Genomic DNA, 27,999 nt, shown 5'->3' with positions numbered 1-27,999 from the left:
GCAAAAGAATATATATTTTTTTACACTGTTTTGGTCCACAAAGATATCCCTTCTGCAACACCCCCATTATATAGCCTTTCATATGTCACCAGGAGAGCCTTTACACCTGCCTTTAACATGAGTTGATTTGCATGTGTCTCAATGGCGGAAACCAACCTGCGAACAGCTTGTGAATACACACAAACTTGCAAGTTTGTGTTCGCAATATTTACATCCTACAGTGAACAAGCCATTATATTCGCAGATTTTCTGCATTTCCAAGTCCATCTATGAACAGAAATGTCCACGGTTTCCTATTCTGTAAATCAATCCAAGGACGTTCCACCTGCAGATCATGCAAGAAACAACACTGCTGGCATTCCCAGAGTCAGACTGAATTATCAGGTATACTTTTAAAGCTTCCGCGAAATAAAACTGTAATGCTTTGAACTGTATATTAATGAAAATACCATACCTTCAGAAAAGTAAAGCTTCCAGCCTTTATACGGTGTAAACAAATCCAATGATGACAGAATTAATGCAGGTTGAGATGATGGCGAATAAAACCCTGTAATGATCAACAAATATACCGTTTGAATTAGCTCTGCTGTTCCTTGTGTGCAAGAATACCTATTTACATCTCACAATTCTAAATGATTTTTTCTGTTAGCCCAACACTGATCTTGGGAACACAAAACCCCAACTACCTTGCAATGAGAGATCATGGTTTGTTTTCGAACACCCGTTGAAATGCTTTGGGAATAACAACAAACATGCAGACAAAAGTGCAGTCAGGCAACATACTTACAGGCACATGGAGACAGAGGTAGATGTGGCCTGGAGGGATTGATGGCTGTGTGGTGCGCATGGATAACAAGCATTTGCAATGCAATAGGTCTCGCATTAGGAAAGTTTGAGGTATTGGTATTGTAAATGACACATTTTTTATTTATGTTTTGTTTTTGAAAATAGCGAAATTAATAGCTTTGTCATTTACAATGCCAATAGTATTAACTTTCGCAAATGTGACACCTATAGCATTTGTAATGCAATATGTGTTGTATTTACGTGACTTACATGTATTGATATTACAAATAACAATGGCTTTTAATTTTTTTTAAATAATTAATACTTAAATAAAAGTTATTGTAATTTATAATGGCAATAGCTTAAACTTTTGTAAATAACTTTTGTGAAGATTATGTTCAGTGTATTTTATTGTGACAAAAATCCAAGAACAGAAGTGAAATATTAACATATTTTTGTTACATTTATAATAAAGCTTGAAACATTGAGAGAACATATTTGAAGCAGTTGTTGAATGGTTGCACAGATTGATGCTGTGGTGGAGCTGAGTGATGTTATAATGGCGAACGAGTGATGCTGTGGCGTTCAGTGATGCTGTGGTAGCGCATAGTGATGTTGTGGTGCCCCTGAGTGATGCTGTGATGGTGCTGAGGGATGCTGTACGCTATGCTATGTTTTGTTTTGCTATCCTATGTTTTGTTATGCTAAGCTTTGTTTTGTTATGCTATGTTTTGTTATGCTATGCTATGTTTTGTTGTGTTTTGTTATGCTATGTTTTGTTTTGTTATGCTATGTTTTGTTATGCTATGTTCTGTTATGCTATGTTCTGTTATGTTATGCTATGTTTTGTTATGTTTTGTTATGTTATGCTATGTTTTGTTCTGCTGTGTTTTGTTATGCTATGCTTTGTTATACTATGCTATGTTTTGCTATGCTTTGTTATGTTACGCTGTGCTTTGTTTTGTTATGCTATGTTTTGTCATGCTATGCTATGCTTTGTTGAGTTTTGTTATGCTATACTTTGTTGTGTTTTGCTATGCTTTGTTGTGTTTTGCTATGCTATATTTTGTTTTGTTATGCTAAGTTTTCCTATCCTATGCTTTTTTGTTATGCTATGCTATGTTTTGATATCCTATGCTGGTGAGGGTGTGTGAGGGTGAGGGTGAGGGTGTGTGAGGGTGAGGGTGTGTGAGGGTGAGGGGGTGAGGGGGTGAGAGGGTGAGGGGGTGAGAGGGTGAGAGGGTGAGAGGGTGAGGGGGTGAGAGGGTGAGGGGGTGAGAGGGCGAGGGGTGAGAGGGTTGTGAGGGGTGTGAGGGTGAGGGTGTGGGGTGTGAGGGGTGAGGGTGAGGGGTGTGAGGGTGAGGGAGGGGGTGTGAGGGTGAGCGGGTGTTATACCAGGTATGTGTGCATGAGGTTAACGTGGACTGCTGCTGCACATGCAATACCGGATGTCTGTGTGTGTAGAAAGCTTGCGCTGCTGAACGTTTTATTGGTCTGCCTGTGAGGAAGCTTGCATTGGTGTTAGGGCTTCCAATGAGGGAAAGGGAAGCGTGCATTACTGCTGCATATGGTGTACCTAGTCTGTGTGCGTAAGGGAAGCTTGCACCACGGCTGCACATGTTGTACCAGGTCTCTGTATGCGAAGGAAGCTTGCACTGCTGCTGCCCATGTTCTACCTGGAGTATGCATGTGAGGAAAGCTTGGCCTGCTGCCCCAGTGCATGATGTGCTTGTGCAGCATGTGTAAGCGAAGCTTGGTGAATATTTCACTACTCGAAAGCCTCGACGATCGGTGTTGCATGTGAGCAGCCCATATCTGGGGATGGGCTGGGGTCCGAGTCGTGAGCAGCAGCGAAATTCAGCAATTAACCTCGGAGTTCATACGACACGAGGATAATCGCAGATAATGGTGCCATTTAAGAGCTGTTAAGTAGTATTACTTTGCTGCAGTTCAGCAGATTTTCTGCCTGTGAGCGCACCCAGTGCTAGAGGGGTTCATAGAAGAAGAAAGCTCTTCCAGTCTGGAAAAAAGAAAAAAAAAAATATATATATATATATATATATATATATATATATATATATATATATATATTACCTACTGGCGGTCGCCAGTAGGTATATATAGTTAGGATTTTTTCTCTATGGGTTTTTTGAAAATTCTATGTCTAATAACTTTGGCGTTTGTGGACGGAATTGGCTGAAATTTTCAGGAAAATTGCACATTTTGTTTCTGAGCAGCCCCTGAAAATTGGGGGGGGGTTCGTCCAGGGGGGGTCGAGAAAAAAGGGGGGTCCCAAAACGTGTTTTTAACATTGAGTTTTCCATAGGGCGGTTGGCCTCACTTTTAGCCCGAACGGCTGAATGGATTTGCACGAAACTTGGCAAAATTGTAGGGACTGGTAGCCCGATGTGCCTTTTGTAGGTCTCAATATATGTGCTACAGTGGATTTTGAGAAATTAACGTTTAAAAAAAGATATATATCTGTAACAGCGGACCGGGCAGCGCTCCAGGACGCGTACTTTTCGCGCAACGGAGCTTTGTGAAGCGAAGCTGATTGGTTCTCCGGCGTCTGTCAACATTCCAAACAGTCCGTAGCGGCCGCCATCTTGTCTCTCGGTAGGATCGAGAGACAAGAGGAGGCCAAAGCGAAGGGGCAAATGACCATAAGGGGGAATAGTAGATCCTCGCTGACCCCCTAGGTTTGATGTGGAGGTTTTAAAAAGGGCCCCGCGGGGCAAAAAAAATAAATAATAATAATAATCGAACGGCTGAATGGATTTGCACGAAACTTGGCAAAATTGTAGGGACTGGTAGCCCGATGTGCCTTTGCTAGGTCTCAATATATGTGCTTCAGTGGATCTTGAGAAATTAACGTTCAAAAAAAGATATATATCTGTAACAGCGCACCGCTTCGCGTACTTTTCGCGTTACGGAGCTTTGCGAAGCGAAGCTGATTGGCTCTCCGGTGTCTGTAAACATTCCAAACAGTCCGTAGTGGCCGCCATCTTGTCTCTCGGTAGGATCGAGAGACAAGAGGAGGCCAAAGCGAAGGGGCAAATGACCATAAGGGGGCATAGTAGATCCTCGCTGACCCCCTAGGTTTGATGTGGAGGTTTTAAAAGGGCCCCGCGGGGCAAAAAAAAAAAATAATAATAATAATCGAACGGCTGAATGGATTTGCACGAAACTTGGTAAAATATTAGGGACTGGTAGCCCGATGTGCCTTTGCTAGGTCTCAATATATGTGCTTCAGTGTATTTTGAGAAATTAACGTTCAAAAACAAGATATATATCTGTAACAGCGCTCCGCTTCGCGGAGATAAAATTATATCTGTATTACCTAGCTGTTGCTAACACCAGTTAGCGACGGCTAGTAGGAGATAGCGACCATCTTGGGCCCCACTTTGCATGTGAGTGATATTTATCACTAATGACATGCAAAGTGGGCATGCCAAGATGTTAGCGACTGGAAACAGTCGCTAACATCGCTATCTCCTATTATCAACTTTTGGAAATATTCGAGATAAGCGCGAATATCTCCAAAAAGTAACAGCTGCCCTGAGCAGTTCTTAGCCATGTTATCCAATGGGAGGTGGATAACATGGCTAAGAGCATTAGCTCGGTAATGCATGAATATCGCTGAGTTTTCAGCGATATTAATGCATTGCGGTCGTTTTTTATCGTATTTGCGATAAACCTTGATAATAGCAAGGTTTATCTGCGATAATTTCTGACGGTAAAAAAATCTTTGCAATGCATCGTTAGGGATAAATATCGCTTAACTTTGGTAATATGCCCCAACGTCTGTTAACGTTCGATTCGAAGGAAATCAGGAAGTGTTGAAAAACATTGTCTGCGCCATCTTGCCTTTTTTCAAATGCCACACTTTTGTCGTGCACGGCAGCCATTTTAGATGCCTTGACCAGACCCACTCTGTGCACGCTGTCGATCCTTAGCATGGCTCCCCACCCTCGCAAGCATCTCACCCAGGCAGTGGTCACCCCCGCTCTCTGTCTTATGCATGGGTAATAAACCTCCCCCCATCTGCGCTGCTCTTCCCTGAGAATCACACCCTGTGCCCGCCCGACACCTCCCTTTCGCCCTATTCACTACCGCACCCTCTGACACTCCTTTTCCTCTGTGTCCGATTGTCCTGGCCGGTCCTAGGCTATCAGCTAGCCCTGCAGATGTAGTTTATGGCCACAGCTGTAAAGAATCACCCCTCTTCAAAGGAGTTATAGTAGATCAAGGCCCACACTCGATGAGATCCGTCACAGCAGAAGCGTTGCTATTATCTGAAAACCATCCTGTATTGTGATTGGGGAGGGGACCGAGCGTGAAGCGGAAGATTCCAGGGATGACTCTTTGTACATCAAAGTTTTTACAATTATGTGTCACATTAAAAATATATAGCACTCCGACAAAGTAGTAAGATTATAAAACTTTAATAATTTATAAATATATACAAGAAAACAAAAATAGTAATAACATATAAACATTTTTAGGGAAAAACAACGAAGTAGCGGTCGGCTGTGCGAATAGTCCCAACGCAGCACAACGTCCAGATTTCCGGCGTGGGGCGTCGCGGGGGGTGGGTCATCAGTAGCAAACTGTTGTACGAATAGTTCCAAGGCAGCAGAACGCGCCGAAATCTAGATGACACGAAAGTGATGTCTAGTAAGTTGCCACCCAGCAAATAACGGCGTGGGGCGTCGCGGGGGGTGGGTCATCAGTAGCAAACTGTTGTGCGAATAGTTCCAAGGCAGCAGAACGATGGCACCAAGGTGATGTCCAGTAAGTTGCCGCACTGGTTTTGGTATCCTACAATGCTGCTCCGAATAACGGCGTGGGGCGCCCCGGGGGAGGCGGCGTGAACGGGCCTCTCCAGGTGGAGTGTCATCTGTTGTAGTGGGGCGCCCCTTTACCGTTTCAGTTGCCATTCCGTCCGTTTTTGGTCCACTGTGTCAAAAGCCGCAATTCAGCTGAGTTGCGCCCACTCTTGCGGTGCAGCGATAGGCGGCTGTCACAGGACTCTCAAAATGGCGGCAGGCTCTTTCCTTTTTGGGCCTGGTCCACTGAAATGGCCCTGGGACACCTTGGAAATCGGACGCTTGTCTGCTAGGTCTTGGACCCCATTCTCGAAAGCGTCCCCTCCGCCTTGAGAATTCATCAAAAGTTTTGGGGGCCCCGACTCCTGCAGGCTTCTGGTGGGGAGCGGCTGCCATGATTGCTCGCGGAATGACCACGACGGAGCTACGAGATGGTGGTGCTCTCATTCTGACGCCAGTTTAGTCTGAAACATCCAGAAACAAGGTGGGGCTTTCATCGTTTGGGGAAAAAAAAAAGTTTTCATCCAATGAAAAGTGTTGTTTTTAGGTCATATGATCAAGCCTTCCATCATTAGGAAACCAAAAGTAAAATGAACCAATGAAAAGTTTTATAAACAAGTCACATGACCTGTTATGCGGCATAGGGTATAAAATGCGAAGAAAATACGTTGGCACGTGAGGCGGCGTCAGTAGCGGACCGATGTGCGAATAGGCCGAAGGCAATACAACGCGCCAAGATCCGGATGGCACCGAGGTGGTGTCCAGCAAGTTGCAGCACTGGTGTGGCCATCCTACAATGCTGAAAGTCGGCGTGGGGCGCCCCGTTGGCCTGTGAGTTTGCGTCAGTAGCGGACCGATGTGCGAATAGGCCGAAGGCAGCACAACGCGCCAAGATCCGGATGGCACCGAGGTGGTGTCTAGTAAGTTGCCGCACTGGTGTGGCCATCCAACAATGCTGAAAGTCGGCGTGGGGCGCCCCGTTGGCCTGTGAGTTTGCGTCAGTAGCGGACCGATGTGCGAATAGGCCGAAGGCAGCACAACGCGCCAAGATCCGGATGGCACCGAGGTGGTGTCTAGTAAGTTGCCGCACTGGTGTGGCCATCCTACAATGCTGAAAGTCGGCGTGGGGCGCCCCGTTGGCCTGTGAGATGGCGTCAGTAGCGGACCGATGTGTGAATGGGGCCGAAGGCAGTGCAACAATATTTTCGGAATAGAAGACACCACTAGGCGCTGAGATGCCAAGATCCGGATGGCACCGAGGTGGTGTGTAGCAAGTTGCCGCACTGGTGTGGCCATCCTACAATGCTGAAAGTCGGCGTGGGGCGCCCCGTTGGCCTGTGAGTTTGCGTCAGTAGCGGACCGATGTGCGAATGGGGCCAAAGGCAGCGCAACAATAGTTTCTGACTGACACCACAAGGCGCTGAGATGCCAAGATCCGGATGGCACCGAGGTGGTGTCATAGTTGAGAGTTCTGAGCAGCGGTTGTAACACTGTCTGAAGCTTATTTGCAGCTGCTGCAGCTTCACTACGCGTCAAGATCCGGATGGCACCGAGGTGGTGTCTAGTAAGGTGCACTGGTGTGGCCATCCTACAATGCTGAAAGTCGGCGTGGGGCGCCCCGTTGGCCTGTGAGTTTGCGTCAGTAGCGGACCGATGTGCGAATAGGCCGAAGGCAGCACAACGCGCCAAGATCCGGATGGCACCGAGGTGGTGTCTAGTAAGTTGTCGCACTTCTGTGGCCATCCTACAATGTTGAAAGTCGGCGTGGGGCGCCCCGTTGGCCTGTGAGATGGCGTCAGTAGCGGACCGATGTGCGAATGGGGCCAAAGGCAGCGCAACAATATTTTCTGATTTGAAGACACCACAAGGCGCTGAGATGCCAAGATCCGGATGGCACCGAGGTGGTGTCTAGCAAGTTGTGGCACTGGTGTGGCCATCGTACAATTGTAAAAGTCGGCGTGGGGCGCCCTGTTGGCCTGTGAGATGGTGTCAGTAGCGGACTGATGTGCGAATGGGGCCAAAGGCAGCGCAACAATATTTTCTGACTGACACCACAAGGCGCTGAGATGCCAAGATCCAGATGGCACCGAGGTGATGTCTAAGTTGCGGACTGATGTGCGAATGGGGCCAAAGGCAGCGTAACAATATTTTTTGTATGGAAGATACCACTAGGCGTTGAGATGCCAAGATTCGGATGGCACCGAGGTGATGTCTAGCAAGTTGCTGTACTGGTGTGGTCATCCTACAATGCTGAAACTCGGCGTGGGTCGCCCCATTAGCCTGTGAGATGGCGTCAGTAGCGGACCGATGTGCGAATAGGCCGAAGGCAGCACAACGCGCCAAGATCCGGATGTCACCGTGGTGGTTTCATAGTTGAGAGGCACTTCATCTGCAGTGGGGCGCCGAGATCCGGATGGCACCGAGGTGATGTCTAGCAAGTTGCTGTACTGGTGTGGTCATTCTACAATGCTGAAAGTCGGCGTGGGGCGCCCCATTAGCCTGTGAGATGGCGTCAGTAGCGGACTGATGTGCGAATGGGGCCAAAGGCAGCGCAACAATATTTTCTGAAGAGAAGACACCAAAAGGTGCTGACATTCCAAGATCCGGATGGCACCGAGGTGGTGTCTAGCAAGCTATGCAGTTGAGTTGTGTGCGCACTTGCGGCGAATAGGTCGAAGGCAGCATAACAATGTTTTCTGAATAGAAGACACCACAAGGCGTTGAGATTCGGTTACCACCGAGGTGATGTCTAGCAAGTTGCCGCACTGGTGTGGCCATCCTACAATACTGCTCCGAATAACGGCGTGGGGTGCCCGAAGGGGGGGGGAGCCGGCGTGAATGGGCCTTCCTAGGTGGAGGCTCGTCTGCTGTAGTGGGGCGCCCCTTTACCGTTTCAGTTGCCATTCAGCTGAGTTTCGGCTGCTCTTGATGCTACAGCGACAGGCGGCTGCAAGAGGACTCTCAAAATGGCGGCCTGTTCTTTGGATTTGGGCCTGGTCCACTAAAATGGCCCTGGGACACCTTAGAACTCGGACGCTCGATTTTTTTTTCCTTTCCTGTACATGCAAAAAAAGGTAAATGCCCGGTACGTTACACGCTTCATCTGCCACGATGAACTCTCCAGAGGAACCGAAAAAAAATATAGTTGTGGTAACTATACCATGCATCGTCATATGGAGAGGTGGCACCAATTAATTATAGTGCTGCATAAAAGAGAGATTTGGAGGAGAACCCCTGACCTGCTAGTACATTCATCAAAGAAGTGGCACTGAGAGCTTCAGAGGCAAGGGAAACGGTCCCACATTTTTAGAAGAACTTTGGAAAGATTAAAATGACATGTTTAGATTGTGGCAAATTAATTTCATGTGGACAGATGAGTGTTACTCTAATAAATACAGCATATGAACATCATCATAGTCGATGGTTGGTAGAGACATTTTGACTATATCCTGGACCTGCCCGTCCTCGCCCAAAATGGCGCCGGAATAAATGGGACTCGTAACTCCTTGTTGTGTACTGGTTGCAGAACCTTGAAATCACGAGATACGTATGCAGTTTTGAAGCACATGGCGGGCGGGGACGAGAATTGATTGAATATTTCGACATCCCTATTGATATTAAGTTCTGATGTGTTATTGATTACTGTACTGTTGAAAGTTCGAATTAACGTCACCCATGGTACTTGCCCGCAAATGTATATCTAGATAATTTTATTGTAACTGGCCCTGTCGTATTTTAATTATAAAATGTACGTCCACCGATTCCGTAACTGTTAGACACCTTAGTTCTTGCAACCTAATGGCCCGCCCGTTACGTTCCTCTACAGTGTAAATGTCTATTCATCATATACGATTACAGTTTGCTCCGTGGCAGGCCCACGTGGTTATAGGCTCGTATTTGTATAATGAAATTTTCACAATAAAGGTTTTTAAAAGAAAACATGGTAGTAGTATATACATTGGTAAAGTTTTTAATAATAGTGACTGTTTTAGAATCATTAAAAGGCAAGTGAAATAAAGCAGACCAATTACATGAAGGGTAAAAGGTATAATACGAAGGAACGCAGTAAAGATAAATGGTCAAGGGCTGTTGTGTTTTCTATTCCTGCAACATAAAGTGATCGATAAGAATCTCATATTCAGGCGTATCGGCGACTAAGACAGCAGGTCGACCCTCTTTTGCTCAACGGCTCCGTCATGGGACGAAGAAACGCTCTTTTTCTCGAAAAAAGAATATATTTTACTTGCAGGACAGTTGTAAAATTTCCGGGAAAGTACATTAGCCTGGATCATTATAACATATATTTAAGAAAAAATTATGTTCGGAAGTAATGAAAAGCGTAATTTTTAGGTCATATGACCAAGCCTTTCATCATTACAATAAGAAAAGTAAAATGAACCAATGAAAAGTTTTATTAACAAGTCACATGACTTGTTATGCTTACGTTACGCGCTGCGCGCCCCGGATGACTTCCGGATGCGCTAACGCGGCGCGTCATATGACGCATTACGCGACAACGCAGGTACAGAATATAGTCAAAATGTCTCCACCAACCAGCGGTCGGAACACAACCCCTTTCAGCAGGCTAAATAGTTCTGTTAAATGACAACAGAAGGGACAGGCAACAAGAACCATCAGTCAAAGAGGGGAGGGCTAGTTCTTCTCTACCGGGTTACATTGGGGCGCTACCGGAACTGATCGAATTGGTAGTCTACAGTGTTTCTGGATGTTTCAGACTGAGGCTGGGGTTAGCATGAGAGCAGCACCATTTCGTAGCTCCGTCGTGGCCATTCCGCAACCAATCATGGCAGCCTCTCTTTATCGTTATTTTGGGCGGGGTGGGTGGCGGAGCCGAGCTGTTTTGCAGCCATCATTGTGTGGAGTTCAGTTCATCTCACTAGTTTTGTATTTGTCATGAGGGGTTGTTCCTAATGTTTCTATTTTAGCGAGGTCAAAAAGAGATCCCATTAGTGGCCTACTGATTTTGCTCGATTCCTTTTCTTTTTTTTTACACGATTTTTCGTTATCTGCAAAGACTAAACAGAGTATTGCGACTCTGTGTTTGTTTGTAAATAGAGAATGAACCAAAGAGAACTAATTCTAAAACAGTAAATACTTGGATAACAATCAATCAAATGGAGAGAGAAGCAGGCACGACGGATTACAACGGGGGCAAAGGCCTGCGTTAACTACCTTTCACTATCTGCAAAGAGAGAGTACTCCTAATAGAAATGAGGGGGGGGGGGCACCATTCAAAGCAGATCAGTGTGCATAAACACGAAAATGTTTTCACTTACCACGTACTTGACATTCGACAGCTTATGATATTTGCTATTAAAAAACCATTGAAATTCACTGAAAAAACCATAGGTTATAGACCATATATAGTTAGGAATTAGCATTTACAAAACCTTGAAAATTCACTGAAAAAACCATAGGTTATAGACCATATATAGTTAGGAATTAGCATTTAAAAAACCTTATTTTACTCACACAAAACCATTGAAATTCCATATATAGTTAGTTGCACTAACTATATATCGCGCACCCGCAATCCACTGCTGATCATGTCACATATTACATCATTCATGACATGGTCAGTGACATCACTGATGACATCACTGATGACATCTCAAATGACATCACTGATGACATCACTGATGACATCTCAAATGACATCACTGATGACATCTCATTTGACATTACTGATCACATCACTGATGACATTCATGTGATAATACGATGAACCTCTTCAGACTCTAATATAACCTTAGATACACTCAGTGTAAACAGACACTCATAGACTGTCACTCATCCATGGAGTTACTCAGACACTTAGTCAGTCATGCAAAGAATCAATCACACCTCCATTTCCTCAACTATACAGTTATACACACCTTAATTATTCAAACATATACTAAAACATATTTACTCACTTATACAATCCTGGATACAAGTTCACAATGATCCATACAGCCACTCACACATTCACTGGCTCTTATGCACAGTTATTTATATATGTCAACTCTGACATGTACTGTGTTTTACATATGTACTTACTTTGACATGTAGCACTGAGATATCCATTCACTCACCAATACACTCATGCACACAGTCAACCGCCCATACAGCTGTTTCCACATGCACTTTTGAACCCATACATCTAGTCAATCAACTGCTCACACATCTATGCAGAGAGTCATACACTTCCCAGCCACCCAGACACACACTCAGTCTCCCATACAAATGCTTGGGCAACCAATCAATAACCCATACAGTTAATCATATAGCTAATGATCAACACATGCAGCAGTTTACAGAACAACAGACATAATGATGCACAAATTAAGACAGTTTAGTCACTAACCCATGCACTCAGTGAGACACATTTAATCAGTCACTCATACAGTCAGCCATGCCCCTACTAAATCCTTCATCAAGACACTTATACATCCACTCATTCTTCAATATGTAAGACATATTTTAACTTTACAGAATTATACAGTCACTGGATGTAGTCATCAGTGATGTCATTTGAGATGTCATCAGTGATGTCATCAGTGATGTCACTGACCATGTCATGAATGATGTAATATGTGACATGATCAGCAGTGGATTGCGGGTGCGCGATATATAGTTAGTGCAACTAACTATATATGGAATTTCAATGGTTTTGTGTGAGTAAAATAAGGTTTTTTAAATGCTAATTCCTAACTATATATGGTGTATAACCTATGGTTTTTTCAGTGAATATATATATATATATATTTCAGCCGAAACGTTATGGCGACAGCTGAATAAACGAAACTAACCAGCATCCAAGTGTGGTCCGTGTCTGTTTCCAGCGCGATCAGGTCAGAGGTGATTGTGGCAGGAGAACGGAGGTTTTTACATATATATATATATATATATATATATAAACTTGTGCCACTTACTTGCCTAACCAATTAGACGCTCAGGACACACACACATTAGTGTTTATGTTTTAAACGCACGGTTGAGACGGATTTACTGGGGAGCTGGAACGAGGGGATACAATTGCAGCAGTTTCTAATGATGGGCTCTAGGGTCCCAAAAACGTGCCAGCATATAATCCGCCGGGTTACAGAGGTCTGGGAGCAAGCAGTAACATTGGTGGTCAAAAAGGCCCTATATGCTAGCGCACTACCTCTGCGTTGGTTGAAGGGTTTCCAGAATATCCATGGGTTCATGGATCTCTCGCAGTGGTACGAGGAGGGTTGTGAGACGGCGGGGGACTTATATCAGAATGGCAAGTTGATGTCATTTCAGGCAGCGCAGGACTGTTCCAGGTGCCTTATGGGCAATTCCTATAGTGTGCCTGTGGTACACAAACAATGATGCTTAGTCCAGTTGTAGTAGAAGGTTCTTCTTTATTGATATGTAGTTAGGTGGCAAGTTATAGGATAGGAAGATATAAGGAGAAAACCCCACCAGGAGCGAGATACCAGCTCCTCAGCCTGAGATTACTAACTGACTCTTTAGCCACAGTCAGGCACTTAAACATTCTATGATGTCATAGGACATTCTGATGCAGTGGTAGAGTGGAAAAGATATAGAAAGCATTTACCACACATCCTCTTCCGTTAGTGAACAACAGTAAATAATAAGTTAAGACAGAGCAGAAGAATCCAGAAGAGACTGTAGACATAAGAGCAAGTCAAAGAGATAATTTGAAAAACAGGAAATACAAGCGTAGAAGCAGAAACAAAGGAAATTTTAAAAGAGGCATGTAGAGAGGTATTCATAAGATGCACAAATGGTCATGGTTGAACAAAACACAAGAATGCAAATTATATAACATGCCCATCCACCCTCCTTAATAAAACAAGGTAGCGATCCCGGTAAATTAAGTAGGGTGTGATAACCAGAGACAAAATGTGTGCGGATGGAAATAAGCACAAAAATATTTTGAATAAGTAACCTACACAGAAAAAGGGTATGCCTTGCAAAAAGACTAGCGCATGACGTGCACTAACAACCTTCCCTCCAAGGGTACACCTAGAAAGGCAGCCTTTAAACTGTGGAACAAAACAACTCCCCAGGAAAGGGTACACCAGAGGATACTAACGCTCCTGGAACAAAGAACACAGTAGCCACAACTTGACAACTGTGACGCAACTACACCAAGAAGTAGCGCTGACAACGCCTACCCAAATAGAGTGATGCAACTTAGACAATCACTGACAACCTCCCCTAATAAAAGGGTACCACATGCAAACATAGTAAATTTTGTTTGACGCAAGTTCACCAAATAGTGGCGCTGATCACGCACAGCGCCTACCCAAGAAAGGATAAAACACAGTAGTCACACATGGCAACCTCCCCTAATAAAAGGGTACACCTTGCAAAACAACGCAAGAATAGTGTGGCACAACAGAGTAGACACAACAACCTCCCCTAATGAAAGGGTACACCTTGCAAGACAACGCAAAAATCGTGTGACGCGACTTCGCCAAAGGGTGGCACTGACCATGCACACCGCCACACAAAAGGAAACTAACCCTTTGTCAACATCCCTTAATAAATGGGTACATTTCAGAAACAACTTAAAATTATGTGTGACGCAACTTCGCCAAAGGATGGCGCTGACAAGGCACACCGCCACACTAGAGAATACTAACTCTTTGAAACTTCCCTTAATAAAGGTACACCATGAAGACAACGCAAAAATAGTCAGTGACCCAAAACACATATACCAAATTACTGTTCGACACACTAAGAGCGTGTGTGTCGCTGATGCAAATTTCATGCGTTACTCAAAATATCCTTAAAATAAGAATGCATGTGATACACTGTTGGTGTTTGTATCACCGAATGAAGTGCTCAATAAAACAGTTCGAAAGTTGTTTCAGACAAGTTCCAATACCTGGATATTAATGTGGTTCTTATCAAAATACACACGAGCAGCGTGATTATTTCGCTTAAGTAAAGATCGTGTGCTGTGTGCTTTTCTTTTTACAACAATTCTGAAGGACAGATGCGCCATGAAATCTGGAGACCGCTGCTGAGGAGACCGAACTGCGTTGTAGTTTAACTGAGGGCTGATTAGAGAAGGAGGTTACTATGGTAACCAAAATGGCATCCTTCATGACGTGTGCGTAGAGAAGAACAGAGATTGGTAGAAGTCACGTAACCAAGCGTGTAACTTCAAGAGGAAAGAAAGAGTCACGTAGTAACACTTGATTGGTGGAATGAGTAAGTGTCATCGATTCTTTCCACCAACACCCTCAGACATTCCACAACGTCACCATAAGGTCAGAGTAGAGCAGGGAGTGTAGAACGGACGAGAACAAAAATGCCGTTGAAGACAATTGAGCAGTCTCCTGACTTTCACACCAAACAGGTAAACAACAGTCAACTTTGAAGTGCTTTAAAAATTGAAATTCTTCAAGACAATATAATAGTCACTGCAAAAATAGATCGTCATTCTCTCCAGCTATAATTAAATAGGCTGCACATTCACTTCAAAGTTACGCCCAACTTCAGGGATCAAAACTGTTATGAAGCAGAGAAACACCTCGTGACTATAAAGTAAATAGTTTGCGTATAAGCAGCATAATAAATTCTGTGACACTTCACTCAGGAGATGCTGATTGGTTAAAACACCCAAATCTTCCGCACAGTCACTTTTTTAAAAATAAAGAATTAATCTCTCACCACCTTGTAGTCAGTTTCCTTACGTGTTCATTGGTGCGGACGACAATAATTTGAGTGGGAGAGATATCAGCCTCAAATTGGCCGTGTGTTAGGGTGTTCGAAGGTTGGCAGTTAAACTGACATTAACGCGTGGCGCCATGTTGAGCACAAAGGTAGACAAAGAAAAATGTCTCAAAACCCAGGATAAACACATTTTTCCATAGATGCATGTAAGGTCACTGAAGATACTTCGGATAGTGATGGCTGTTGTGAGGGAGTACTGCTTGCGCCGGGGCACATCCATGAAAGCAGAAGTAGGAAGCGCTCACAGAAGAAACATGTCCACACTGTGGGAATACACAGCTGTCTCACCAGTCTTACAGTAATTGTAGCGAGGGCGAACTGTCAAGGGGAAAAACAACAGAGACGCAGTAGGGTGATCAGGCCAGATGGGTCTCAGTCGCTTTTATGGCTGGAGGCAGACAATCTCCAGATGACAGCAAGATGGCAGTAGGCTCTTTCACAAAACAAACGCCCAGAGTACAGGCTGTCCACGATGAAAAGGACACTGGTGGGGTTTACTGGGCGTTTCTCCGGTTTTAGTTGAACATTAGCTTACTCCTGTTTTAACTTTAACTGGGTCCCAGAACAGTCCTTGGTTTCCTTAATGCTGAGTTACAAACTTTTTTTTTTTACAGCGTAGGTTAGTCCATGAAACGTCGCCAAATTGTGGTACACAAACAATGATGCTTAGTCCAGTTGTAGTAGAAGGTTCTTCTTTATTGATATGTAGTTAGGTGGCAAGTTACAGGATAGGAAGATATAAGGAGAAAACCCCACCAGGAGCGAGATACCAGCTCCTCAGCCTGATATGTCTAACTGACTCTTTAGCCACAGTCGGGCACTTAAACATTCTATGATGTCATAGGACATTCTGATGCAGTGGTAGAGTGGAAAAGATATAGAAAGCATTTACCACAGTGCCAAAATATCAAGCATCGTACGGGAGATGTGGACAACATTTCCGATGAACCCGGAGAGTCCAGCACGCTGGCAACGTTGCTGGACCCGGGATCTAGTCGAAGGCTCATCTCCCGCATATATGCGACAATAAAGGTGGATCGGGGTCGAACCTAAAAAGGATCAGGGTGAGATGGGACGATGACCTGCCCGTCCCATTAACAGATGGCGAGTGGAGGAGAGCGCTGGCACAAGTAGCAGAAGCCACAAGTGACACACAGTTCAAGTTAATCCAGTTCTATTAGCTACACCGCACATACCTGAACCCCCCCCTCCACCAACGGCGAGCCCGGTTCACTCCAGGGTTGTCTTCTGCATGTCCGCAATGTGGTATGGACCCCGCCACATTTTTGCATATGGTGTGGAACTGTCCGCACCTGCAGCGGTATTGGCACCAAGTGGTGCAATCTCTTAGCACAGCTACCACGGTGCGTATTGACACATCCATAAAATACTGTCTTTTGGCGGTGCTTCCGACACCCAAGATAAGGACTAGGATGCGCTATAGGTTTGTGCTACTAGGACTGGTCCTGACAGAACGGCAGATAGCGATCCATTGGATACACTTAGGACCACCTGCGTGGAAAGAAAATGGAGGGAACGACCTGGGGGAGTGGGGTGTAGCTGAGGAATGCGTCTCAGCAGTATGGACGGATGATAATGCGGAGAGCGATCTCTTAGAATGGGGGCAAATGGTGTCCGAAGTGTCCATAGCAATGAATGAGGATGAGAATGAGAGCACACATAGCTTGCCGAGTGATGGGCCCACTCTAACACCTCCATAGGCAAGGCTGTCACCCGCACCCTTTCACAACATGAATGCCCGACTTACAAACAAGTTATGAGTACACCGCTAGTTTTCACCTAGGTCAGAGGTACTAGGCCACCTGTCTGTCGCTGCCATGTGGGCAGAGGGAGGGGGGGTAGGGGTTGGATTTTAGGGGAGGAAATCTAGATTTCCTGTTGTGTTTATTATTGTTCATATGTCATTTAATATGCTGGTCCTATCGATAATAACATTGTACTGCTGCTACGAATGGGATAAACTCGGCTCACGAGTAGTGCGTCCATGCACAACCATGGGATGCCATGTTAATAGCGCTGGATGTATATTATGCTATAATTTCTGAAAATGTACATGTATTTCCTTGTTCTGAATTCATTGGAAGCAGTGGCTAAATAAACAAGTTATAACAAAAAAAAAAATCTTCTAATGTCATATCTTTTCACCTGTATGTTGGATTTTGTCGTTTTGGTCTTGTTGAGTTTAGATAAAGATACTTTATTTTTCTAAACTGGTGTAGTGTTCATTTGTGGTGGTATCACTGTATTACTGTGAGTTTTGAGTACAAATACTTTACACTTTGCCTTTGGGATAAGCCTGTCTGCTCGTGCCAAGCTACCAAAAGGGTGAGCAGGCGTTATCTAAAAAGAATGTATCCCCCCCCTTATCCTGACTAGAAGTAAGGGTCCCTATTTGGACAAAGGTACTCACCTCTGCCAACTAGAGACCCCGATTTCTAACAGTAAGAAAACGTCAACTTTCTAAAAATTGCATTTTCAGACTTACAATTTAAAATCCGACTTCACCATAAGTTCTGATTTTAAATTGTGAGTCCAGAGACACCAAACTCTAAAGCTCTATCTTTTCCTCTTTGGAAATTACACTTACAATAAGTTTTAAATCATTCCCAATGTTAACATATCGGAGAGATATGCCTTGCAGTAGTGAAAAACGACTTTAGCAGTTTTTCACTATTAGGACATGTAAAACTTAAAAGTACATGTACTACCTTTCAAGTACACTGCACCCTGCCTCGAGCCTACCTTAGGAGTGACTTATATGCAATAAAATGGAAAGTTTGGGCCTGTCAAGTTGTTGAACTTGCCAGATCAAAATAGAAGTTTAAAACTGCGCACACAGGCATTACAGTGGCAGGCCTGAGCCATATTTAAAGGAATACTGTAGTGGGTGGCACAATCAGTGCTGCAATTCCACTAGTTGAGAACCAAAAGGGGATAGGTCCATAAACACGTAGTGGGGGCTAGACCTTATATTTAAATTGCAAAAACACACAGTGCCCACACCACAATTACTCATTCAATATTCAAGAAGGGTAAGAAACCAGTTTATTGTAACCACCCTTAGACAGCATTACTAATTGTGGTGTGGGCACTGTGTTTTTGCAATTGCAATTCCACTAGTAGCATTTAATGTACAGTCCCTGGGCACATGTAGTGCACTTTACTTGAGACTTATAAGTAAATCACATATGCCAACGGTAGCTAACCCATTCTTACCATGTTAAGAGTTTAGAGCATACACACTTTAGCAGAATGAACACATTATCTTTTTACCTGAAAGGTAGATTAGGTCATGTGTATGTCCCACCTGATGAGTAAGAATAGTTCCTTTTTGTTCCTCCTCATAGCATAGGCGACCAGGATGTAATCTGGCTTTTTTTGCTTAAGACCTCCCCCCATACGTTAAAACCTCCTAATAAAAAGAAGTTTGAGACTAGCATAACACGTGGTACTACAAAACGAACCATCTCATTATCAAAGTCAGAGGCAGATCCTCGTGTTAAAATACTAACCAGAAAGAGGTGGTACATTACAATGTTAAAGCAACTTCCTTCATCATGCCAGTGTTTTGTCATTTATAGTCAGTATTAAAATCCTGTGGATCATTGACTGGTAGTCCTAAGTAATCAGGAGAAACTTAGTTTCAAAGTAATTGTTTCGCCCTTGGCAGAACCACTGTTTTGTATACTGTCAATGTTTAAAAACAGACACACAACCTGAATTCCCTGATAAGTATATTACATTGTAAGTACTGCAATGTGCTTAAACAGTATAGAGCAGAAGGATTTTGTGTGATAGGATATTTCAGAGGAGGCTATGCATATTAACCGATAATAAATGGTTAAAAAAATCACTCTTCATACACATATCAATTGCTAGGAGATTGGATGGAGAACCTGGGTATCGTGACAGAGCTGTAAAGGGTGCAAGAGGACTTGCTAAATATCGAAAAGAAAACACATGGACTTTGATTGAACTGGCATGCCAACATGCTGGGCATTGAACCAGCTATGCAATACTGGCAACTCCATCCAAGACTGTCTTTTAAAGAAAGAATGTGCAATGACGGATTGAGCTGTTGCTCTGAGACAACGCCATTTCAAAATAAATGCCAATAAAGTAGCAAACTTTCTTTTGTCACAATGTTTAAATATGTATAAATGAGAAAGCGCTATGGTTCAGAGCTGCATTGTATAAAGCATGTGTCGGCTGATTTCTATTCAACTATGTATACCAATTTTCTCTGATAGTCAAGGAAATACGTATTTAGAAAGCTGTGACACTGGTTTAAGATGGGTATACATAAAAACAAAGAACTATTTAAAATTATTTTGTATGGAGTATATAATTGAAGGAACGAAAAACATGTGAAATGATGGGATATTATATGTCTCATATAAGGGGATACTGTATAACCCTAAAAGCTTGAATATAAATTGATTAGGGTCGATCCCAGCTATTGAAAATTAGTACAGGACAAAGGATCATCATACTTAAATATGTGGCTACAAAGGAAAATTATAAATCCTCTATGACCCTGTATTGATCTCACGGTGCTACTAGTAGCAGTGCTTGGTCAGGGATGTCAAATAATGGTTCATGAGGATCTGATACAGGAGTGGTTTTGAGGATAAACACTAACTAAACACCATTTGAATTTAGAAGAATTAAGCGACTGTATCATTTCGGGATAGCTTAAACATTTGACATCTGTAAATCAACATTGCTTTAGAATTGTTAATTATAATACGAGGACCAGCAGTATTCATTGTGATTGTGTCAATAGTAAAAACATCAGTACAAGTAGGAGAAGGGGTACTAACATCAGTAGGTATAGATAATTAAATAAAATTAAACGTATAAGTAATGGTCTAATTGAAATATGTTGGCAGAATTGCTTGGTATATGCGTCAGGCACTGGGGAGCAGGATTGCCAAGTACATGGAACCATGTGTTTATAAGACTGAAGAGCCGTGACTAAATGTCATACAAATCTGTGCAAGGGTTTAGACTCACTAAGTATAGAATTCCATGTGGTATGAAGGGGAACGGTTATGAAGTGTGTCATTTAATTAATTGAAAGTAAAAGAAAATGCAACATTTTATATTTAAGCTCTGCAGCTAAAATGGATTTTCAGATTACACTTCCTGTTCACCGCTTTCTTTTTCATTGGTGAAAGGCAGGTCACAAACCAAGAACAGCTTAATTAAAGTAATGCGGGAAAGTTGTACCCTGGAAGGCACTATAAATGTCAAACCAATGGCATATTGTTTGCTATACAACTCCTAATTAAAAATAAACACTGAAAATAAGATGGCTAGAAAAAGCTTTTGAAAAAGAAATCCAGACAAAGATAAGCATTGATAGATAGGATCAACATTTTATATGTACAAATAATTTGTGTCATTAAGTAATCACGAAAATAGGCTTACCACCATCATCCCTTCCGCCATTCCTCTTCCAGGTCCCTCTCTGCCCTTTGCCTCGGTCGCCTCTTCCCCTCCATGGTCGGCCTCTCCATCCATAGCTACTGCCTTCTCCTCTTCCACCTCCTCTCCAGCCACCTCGCCATGACCCTCTGAAATCACCGTTCATTTCACCCTGTGGGAGAACAAAGACTGACAATTAGCAAATACTAAGTCATCTTAGGAAAGCTGGATATTTCTGGCATAGATACCCCCCAAATGTTGCCTGGCGTCAGTGGGCTTTAACTATAGTTCACTGGGATCCTGCTAACCAGGACTCCAGTGAGTGTGCTCTCGCCTCTAAATTTGCTTGATAAGTACTTTGTACACCCCACAATTGGCATACTGAGATACCATTATAAGTCCCTAGTATATGATACGGAGGTACCAAGGGCACTGGTACACCAGGGGTCTCCTATGGGCTGCAGTATGTATTGTGCCACTCATAGGAGCCCATGCAAACTGTGTCTGCAGAGCTGCCATTGCAGTCAGCATGACAGGGTGCATGCACCCTTCACTTCAGACATAAGATTTCCCTTATATCCTGGTCACTACACTTTAAAACCTATGCCGCCCCTAAGGTAGGCCCTGCCGTCAAAAGGTAGGGTGCAGGGTTCTAAGTATGTGAGGAATCCTGCACGAGTCGAGATACCCCTACAAAACCCCAGACTCAATTTGTTTGGGCTTTGTAAGTGCGAGACAGTTATTATAAGATACCTAGTGGACACTGGCAAGTCAAGATATAGAACTACATAATGACTTTCCTGAACCTGGTCATGTTTGGTATCAAACATGCAACTACACCAACTCCAGTACTAGTTGAATGATCACATGTACTGGGGGGCTCCCCAGAGGACTCCCGAATACCTACCTGTGTAGCCATACAGGGTCTGACTGCCAGCCCCCGCTGCTGCCGACCTTAGACCGTGCTCTGACCCACTGCTGATGAGCTTCACTCAGGTAGGGGAAGCTTCTGAGCACCACAAGACTTTATTGAAGGGCACATTCGGTACCCTCCATGCATAAACCTGTTTTGTCCAGTTCAGGAGCCGTTGGCTACAACTCTGGTGCAAAACTATACAAAGGACAGGAGAGTGACCACCCTCTGTCCAGCTCCTCCCTAGGGAGGTGCCCCAGATCTCCTCCAGGTGGACACTTGATTTTGCTGTGTTAAATCTTGGCCCCTGGAAGCATCTGACTGGCTAGGGCATCTGAGTAGCATCCCTGGCCCCCTCTGATAGGTGGTTCACCACAGTAGAGGTCCTTCCCCTTTTTGGGGTTACTTAAGGGCTCCCCTGAGGGTGGGTCTTGGATTAGTCCAGACAACAACTTCTGGAACCGACTGTCTGTTGTCTGAAGAGTATTCAAAGACTCTTCTACTGGTGGCACTGGAATTCTGCTCTTCTTTAAGCCAAGACCAATGGCAAGACTGCTTCAAGTAGGAAGAATTCTGCTGCATCTTCATCACTTTGCTTCTCCTAGGATATGCAACTCCGTGGCTGTGCATCCTCTGAGTCACCAAGGACTGCATCCTAGCCTGAAGGAATCTCCCTTAGATTGAAGGAGTCACTTCCCTGCATCTACAGGCACCACAAAGTCGACAACAGGTTTGCCAATCCTTTTGTCTCCTAGAAAACGCCTGGCTCTGCAATACAGGTGGTGGTTTGTTGGTTCTCCAGAAGCCTGAGCATTCTTCCCTCCAAGATGGAAGACTGTAATCACTCTCTAGCCAACGTAGACCGTATCCCTGTGCACCGCGTCTGCTTGTTGTCACCAAGGCTTGTTGGCTCTCTTCACCGAAGACCTTCAAGCTCCAAGTAGCCCTTGCCTCCGGCACTGCACAGCTCCAAATAAGTTGTCCTGCCTTCATCTCCTGTGTGCTGTTGGGGCTTCCTTGCGACCTCTGGTGTCTGCTGCCTGAGGGAGATGTATTGAATCCTGCTGGCTCTCCTGCATGCTCAAGGCCGGCTCCGACTTACCCTTACTGAGTTAGTCCTAAAGACCTTGCTGGTCTGCAACCAAGCATCTTCTCTCACGAACCGTTGTTTGCATTTGCCAAGGCTTGTTGGTGGTCCTGCCAACCACTGACCTTCCTGCACTCGTCGACAGGCTTAGGACAGCTTGTGAAATGTTCCTGCAATGTAGCGTGGTCTTCACAGCTGCTGTCTTCTCTTCACTGTCTACAGCAAAAACCTTCAATCAGGGCTGGCATTGTGCTCCTGGTCACCTCCTTGTGGTTTGGACTCAGGTCCCTCTGCTTTCAGGTCCTTCTTGTCTGGATTATGTGGCCTGGTTCCACTGGCCTGATCCACGAAATGCTGTAGCTGCTGTACTTCCACAACCCTCCATTGGCGTCTACTGAGATTTCAGACACCACTTCACCCCTAGGCACCTAGACTCCCTGTTGCAGGTGTCCGTATCTATGGGTGGGGTGAACCTCCAACCTTCCTTGATCCAAGTGTTTTCTTCTAGGTCTTTGGAAAGGGTCCTAGAACTTTTCCATACGTGACTTAGCCTGTGTTGTCCTACGGAAGTCCGACCCGATGTACCCAACCTGCTCCTGGGCGCCTTGGGGTCCCTAGCTACTCACCTTGGGTGGTTCCTTGCCTCCCCTGGGGTCCTCCAATCTTGGGTACTAGTCTCGTTTTGGTAACCATTTTGCATTCCACCATAGTTGGTATAAGGTTTTGCCCCCCGATAGTGCCCTATGTGTTTCCAATGCTACTTACCTCTTTTCTAAGTATTTCTTGTGTGTAATTGATACCTCCGTGTAGGAGGTATACCAAGTTAATGTCTAGTGTGTAGTAATAAAGTATTTTTTCTACTCACCTGGTGTGGTTCTTTCTTGTGTGAAAAGCTTACTGACCAACTATAGTGGTCCGTGCAACTGTTTACACCCCTCCTGGTTAAGCCTTAGCTGTTCTCCACAGCTACCCCTTGAGAGCCTGGTTTTTGGGGACCTAAACACTATCACTAAGGGATGCCTAGACTCGGTGCACAGTGGCTTACCATAGGTGGACACTATACAATGAGCCAGCTTCCGGCAACCTTTATTTAGCATTTCAGAATTTTCAAAAACAGAAGTATGAAGACATTATAAATTAAGAGGCTTTACACGGTTGCCCCAGGAGGGGATAACCTGCACACAATCTTCTAGTAAGACTTTTAATTTGTCTATGGCTTAATAACACGAGCCACACAAACCTTAGTACTGCATCTTCTTTGAAGACCTGCAAGTGAGAGGGACTCCTTAACCCCTTCGGCGCTGATGACGAGCTCAGCTCGTCATCAGTTGCGCCGCTCGCACGCTGATGACGAGCTGAGCTCGTCATCTAACGAGGCTTTTTGAAAAAAGCCGCGTAGCGCGAAAATCGCTGCAGCGCGCATGCGGTTAAGTGGCCCAACCTCAAAAGGAGAAAATGTTACTATTCGAAGGGTCCTAAAATATTAAACTCCACAAAGTGAGCTGATAACTTCTACCTTGAACTTGAACTTGAACTTACCTCCATAGATCACTAACTCTGTGTCTTTGCTCACAGCAAACTGGTTTCAAATATGTCCATCGTCACACTGCACAGAAAAGCTACCAAATCAGACAGTGGCCCAAATTCTACTCAATGTCCAACCACTCTGCCTTTTTATAGGCAGATGACCAACCCTAAGCCACTATCCCAGTATAAATTGTGGCTGTCATTTCATTTTTACAGTTCACTTTTTGAGGATTCAAAGCTGGAAGGTTACATATAAGCACAGATGCTAGCCGAGGCCCTCCACTCAGCCATATCAATGAGCTATTCTGTTTCACTATTATTTTGTCCCCAGCAGTGTTACCTGTGACTACAACAATGTTTACTGATTGTGACATTTTCATCATCCCTGCATGTTACCTTGGTTGTGCAGGGGTGTGACATTTCTATAGCCCCACACCCAGGACATATTGTTAGGGGTCAAGGACAACAAGTATTCATGTTTATTTTGTCCTTGGGACAAGAAGGCCTAATCACCTGCTGCACAAACCCTTTGACTGTCAGTTTACTATACTACATTATAAAATCAGAGAAGGGCATTGTCTGCAGTTAAGGTAATATTGTGTCCATACCCTAATGTTGTTCTAACTTGTATTTATGGTTCATTAATGCAAACCTTTATTATTAGGGTGAGCACTCTTAAGAAAATGTAAGCTCGGACTGAACTACTGACAGTGGTTCCAGTATAAAAAGGTGTACACACGTTTGCAAGGTTTACCAATATGAGGCTAAGTATAATGCTACCAGAATGGTCTCGGATTAAATGTAAATATTTGCAGAAGGTTGAAAGCAAGATTGATGATTCTTTGTTTTCAAAATAAAATGTTGAAAAAAAATGCAAATAGGGAAAAAAATGTTTTGCTAAACTACAATGGAATTTTCTAGACAATTTCTTTGAGCCATCATTTAGTAAAATGGGTTGAGATATGCTAGTATTTCCCAAAAATGTTTACAATGGAAAAATCAGAGTAACCTGTTTCACCAAGATTAAGGTAAACATGAAAATAAGCAAGTACTGGCAAAGCCAATCGGTCCGACATTAGTGGTCAGTCTCCTGCTTTTGTCAATATGCGTCTTGTTTTGAGATGGTTTTTGTAAAACGTCATTTTTGTGGGAGCTGCTGGGAGCTCACGGTTATAACAAACATTGGCAAAAAGAAAAATATTTTGGGGGTGTCAAAAAGCACATATTGCTACAGTAGCTCCTGGCACTGAACAAAACTACTTTGTGTGCCAATATGCTCCTTCTGAAAGAGCAGAATGCCGCTGACCGCGTGCCACGCAGTGGGACATCAGCGAGGCAGCGCTCTAGTGCCATTCGTTGCAGCTCCCTGCCGGTACATGGGGGTGGGCGTGGAGGGGAGGTATGCAGGGCTCCTTGCCCCTCCCCGCGATCGGCAGGTCACGTGGCCAGGGCTGGGCTTACCTGTCGGGGGGTGGGGGGGGCGTACCCCGTACTTAAACCTCGGCTGCCCACGGCTCGGCCTCTTTTCAGGCTGTCAGCCCGCTCGAGTGCTGTTCGTCGTGTCGTCGTGCGTGTTGTCCTACTGAACCAGGTATGTGCTGCTCTCTTGCCTCCCCCCCCTGTCCCTGGGCATGAGTAGGTTGCACGGGGCCCCAGTGGTGGAACACCACGGGGGGAGTGAGAGGTGGCCACGCTAGTCGTGGGTACGGGCGGACTCGCTTAGAAGACCTCGGGATCGGGGCGGTGGGGGGAGGTTCAACCGTCCCGGGCAAGCGTGTAGGGTGGTTTAAGAACAGGGCTTAGTGGTCCGGAAATCAAGCAGAGTATCCTTGATGGTGAAGGCCGGGTAGGTGCTAGCGAGAGTGGCGGCCCGCCAGCGGTATGGGCGCCAGGGGAACGGTTAAGGCGCTACAGTTAGTCTCCCCGAAACATGGGTTGTGCAATGTAAGCGCCGCGCGTTTCAAACAATTGTGTGGCTCTGCGGCGCGCATGTTGCCTGCAGCCGCACGTGGTCGGGGTACCGTGCAGTCGTTATGAGCTGCAGGCCTCGCGACATGTGCTTGTGCCCAAGAGTCAAGCAGTTATGTGGCCTTGCGGCGCGCCTGCTGTCCGGCAGCCGCACGTGGTCAAGGTACAATGCAGTCGTTATGTACTGCAGACCGTAAGTGTGCCTCATTATCGTTTAATTTCCGTGTGCCACATTATCTTTTAATTTCCTTGGCCAGATGCCCGGGTGATCGGGTGTGATGATGGTGGATGGCCACCAGACAGAACACGACGTGAATTACAATACTTTTATTTCATGCTTATGATGTACTGCTGTATTCAAGCTCATGTCCCGGCTTGACCGGGTGTGCCCACCCCCATCTGGTTGCTGCCTTGTTTTCTCGGCCAGCGGCCACACAGTCGGTCAATTCGTAATACAACTAGAGCCTGGGCCTGGTGGGGAGGCGGGGGGGTTAAGATGGCGATGGGTCCTCCCCATTCGCCACCATCTCCCGCACTCAGCAGCTACGGGGCTATGGCTTCGCCACCCCCACCCCTTATTCTCAGCAGCAAGGGGCTAATCGCATGAGGGATAGCTCCAGCATAAAGCGCTTGCCTCGTAGGTACGAGGCAACGAGCTCAGCCCCCGGTACCGCCTTGTAGTTATTTGGGGAAGGAAGTGTTCGGCCGGGCCTGGGGGTCGCTTTTGAAGCTGGCCCAGAGCACCGAGCACTTCGAAGATAAAGAATGCTGTTAGGCCAATACTAGGGTCATGCGTGTGCCGACGGCTGCACCCAGGACACGCTTGCGACTATGTAGCGCTCAGCCTGTGTAGTTTTGCGGCAGGACCCGAGGACGAGCGGCATACTTGGGCGGTATCCCGGCAGTCGGACTGGGACTCATTACCCAGCATCGCTTTAATAATAGAGTTTTAGAACGGGATTATCAGAAGATTGAGCGCCAGCGAGGCGGTGACAGTAATTATTTAAGCGGCATGGCTGCTGAAATGATCTCAGCGGGCGCTATAATGGTGCATTCCCCAAGTGCTCTTGCCGGAGCCAGCCGGAGTCTTGGAAGGTGGTTCGGCGCACAGTCTGGGCACGAGGGCACGTGGTTGGTGCCGCTCGATTGGGGGTTGTTGTAAGGCGGTTGATGTTGACGATACGGGCAACATGGAGCGCCCCCCCCTCCGCCTCCGAACACAATGAAACAACACACAGTATGTTTCAGCCCCTCCGCTTGGTCCATAGAGCATGCTACATTAAGATTAGTGACAGCTGCCCAGTTTGCGTAGAAGGCGAGGCACACTGGGGAGCAGGTCTCTGTACTCGGAGCCAGAATTGAGGTCAGGGGTTTTGGTCAAATCAAGTGAAATGCGTGGGGCGGCGATTTGTGCATTTAGACGCTAACACCAGTGACCCCAGTGCCTACGTAACGCTTGTCGCTGGGTTTGTTGTGGGCGTGGAAGCTATTTGTTCAATTTTAAACTCCAGTGCATACGTACCGGTTGTCTCTGGGGTTTTGTTGCGTGCGTGAGGAAGCTATTGTTCATTTTAGACGCTAACGCTAGTGACACCATTGCCTACGTAACGCTTGTCCTTGGTTTTGGTTGTGTGCGTGATGATGCTATGTCATGCATGTTGGCGACCGGGCAGGCCTCGAAAGAGATTTGGCGGCCA

General features: G+C 45.2%; 1 protein-coding gene across 4 annotated transcripts in view; it reads right to left on the bottom strand.

Moving 5' to 3' along the window:
- MCM8 (minichromosome maintenance 8 homologous recombination repair factor) overlaps positions 1 to 27,999 on the bottom strand; it is a 444,398-nt gene that overhangs the window by 409,478 nt on the left and 6,921 nt on the right. For all 4 annotated transcript variants that reach the window (XM_078649515.1, XM_078649512.1, XM_078649513.1 and 1 more), the window contains exons 2-3: positions 20,811 to 20,979; positions 455 to 547 (exon numbers count right to left, since the gene is read on the bottom strand). In XM_078649515.1, the coding sequence (XP_078505641.1) occupies positions 455 to 547; positions 20,811 to 20,973 (256 nt within the window). In that variant the 5' untranslated portion in view covers positions 20,974 to 20,979. The remainder of the gene's footprint in view (positions 1 to 454; positions 548 to 20,810; positions 20,980 to 27,999) is intronic.

This window comes from Lissotriton helveticus, chromosome 6, assembly GCF_964261635.1.
Source record: "Lissotriton helveticus chromosome 6, aLisHel1.1, whole genome shotgun sequence".
Lineage (NCBI taxonomy): Eukaryota > Metazoa > Chordata > Amphibia > Caudata > Salamandridae > Lissotriton > Lissotriton helveticus.
Note: the sequence above shows the minus strand (reverse complement) of the source record. Positions and strands in the feature narration are given on the sequence as shown.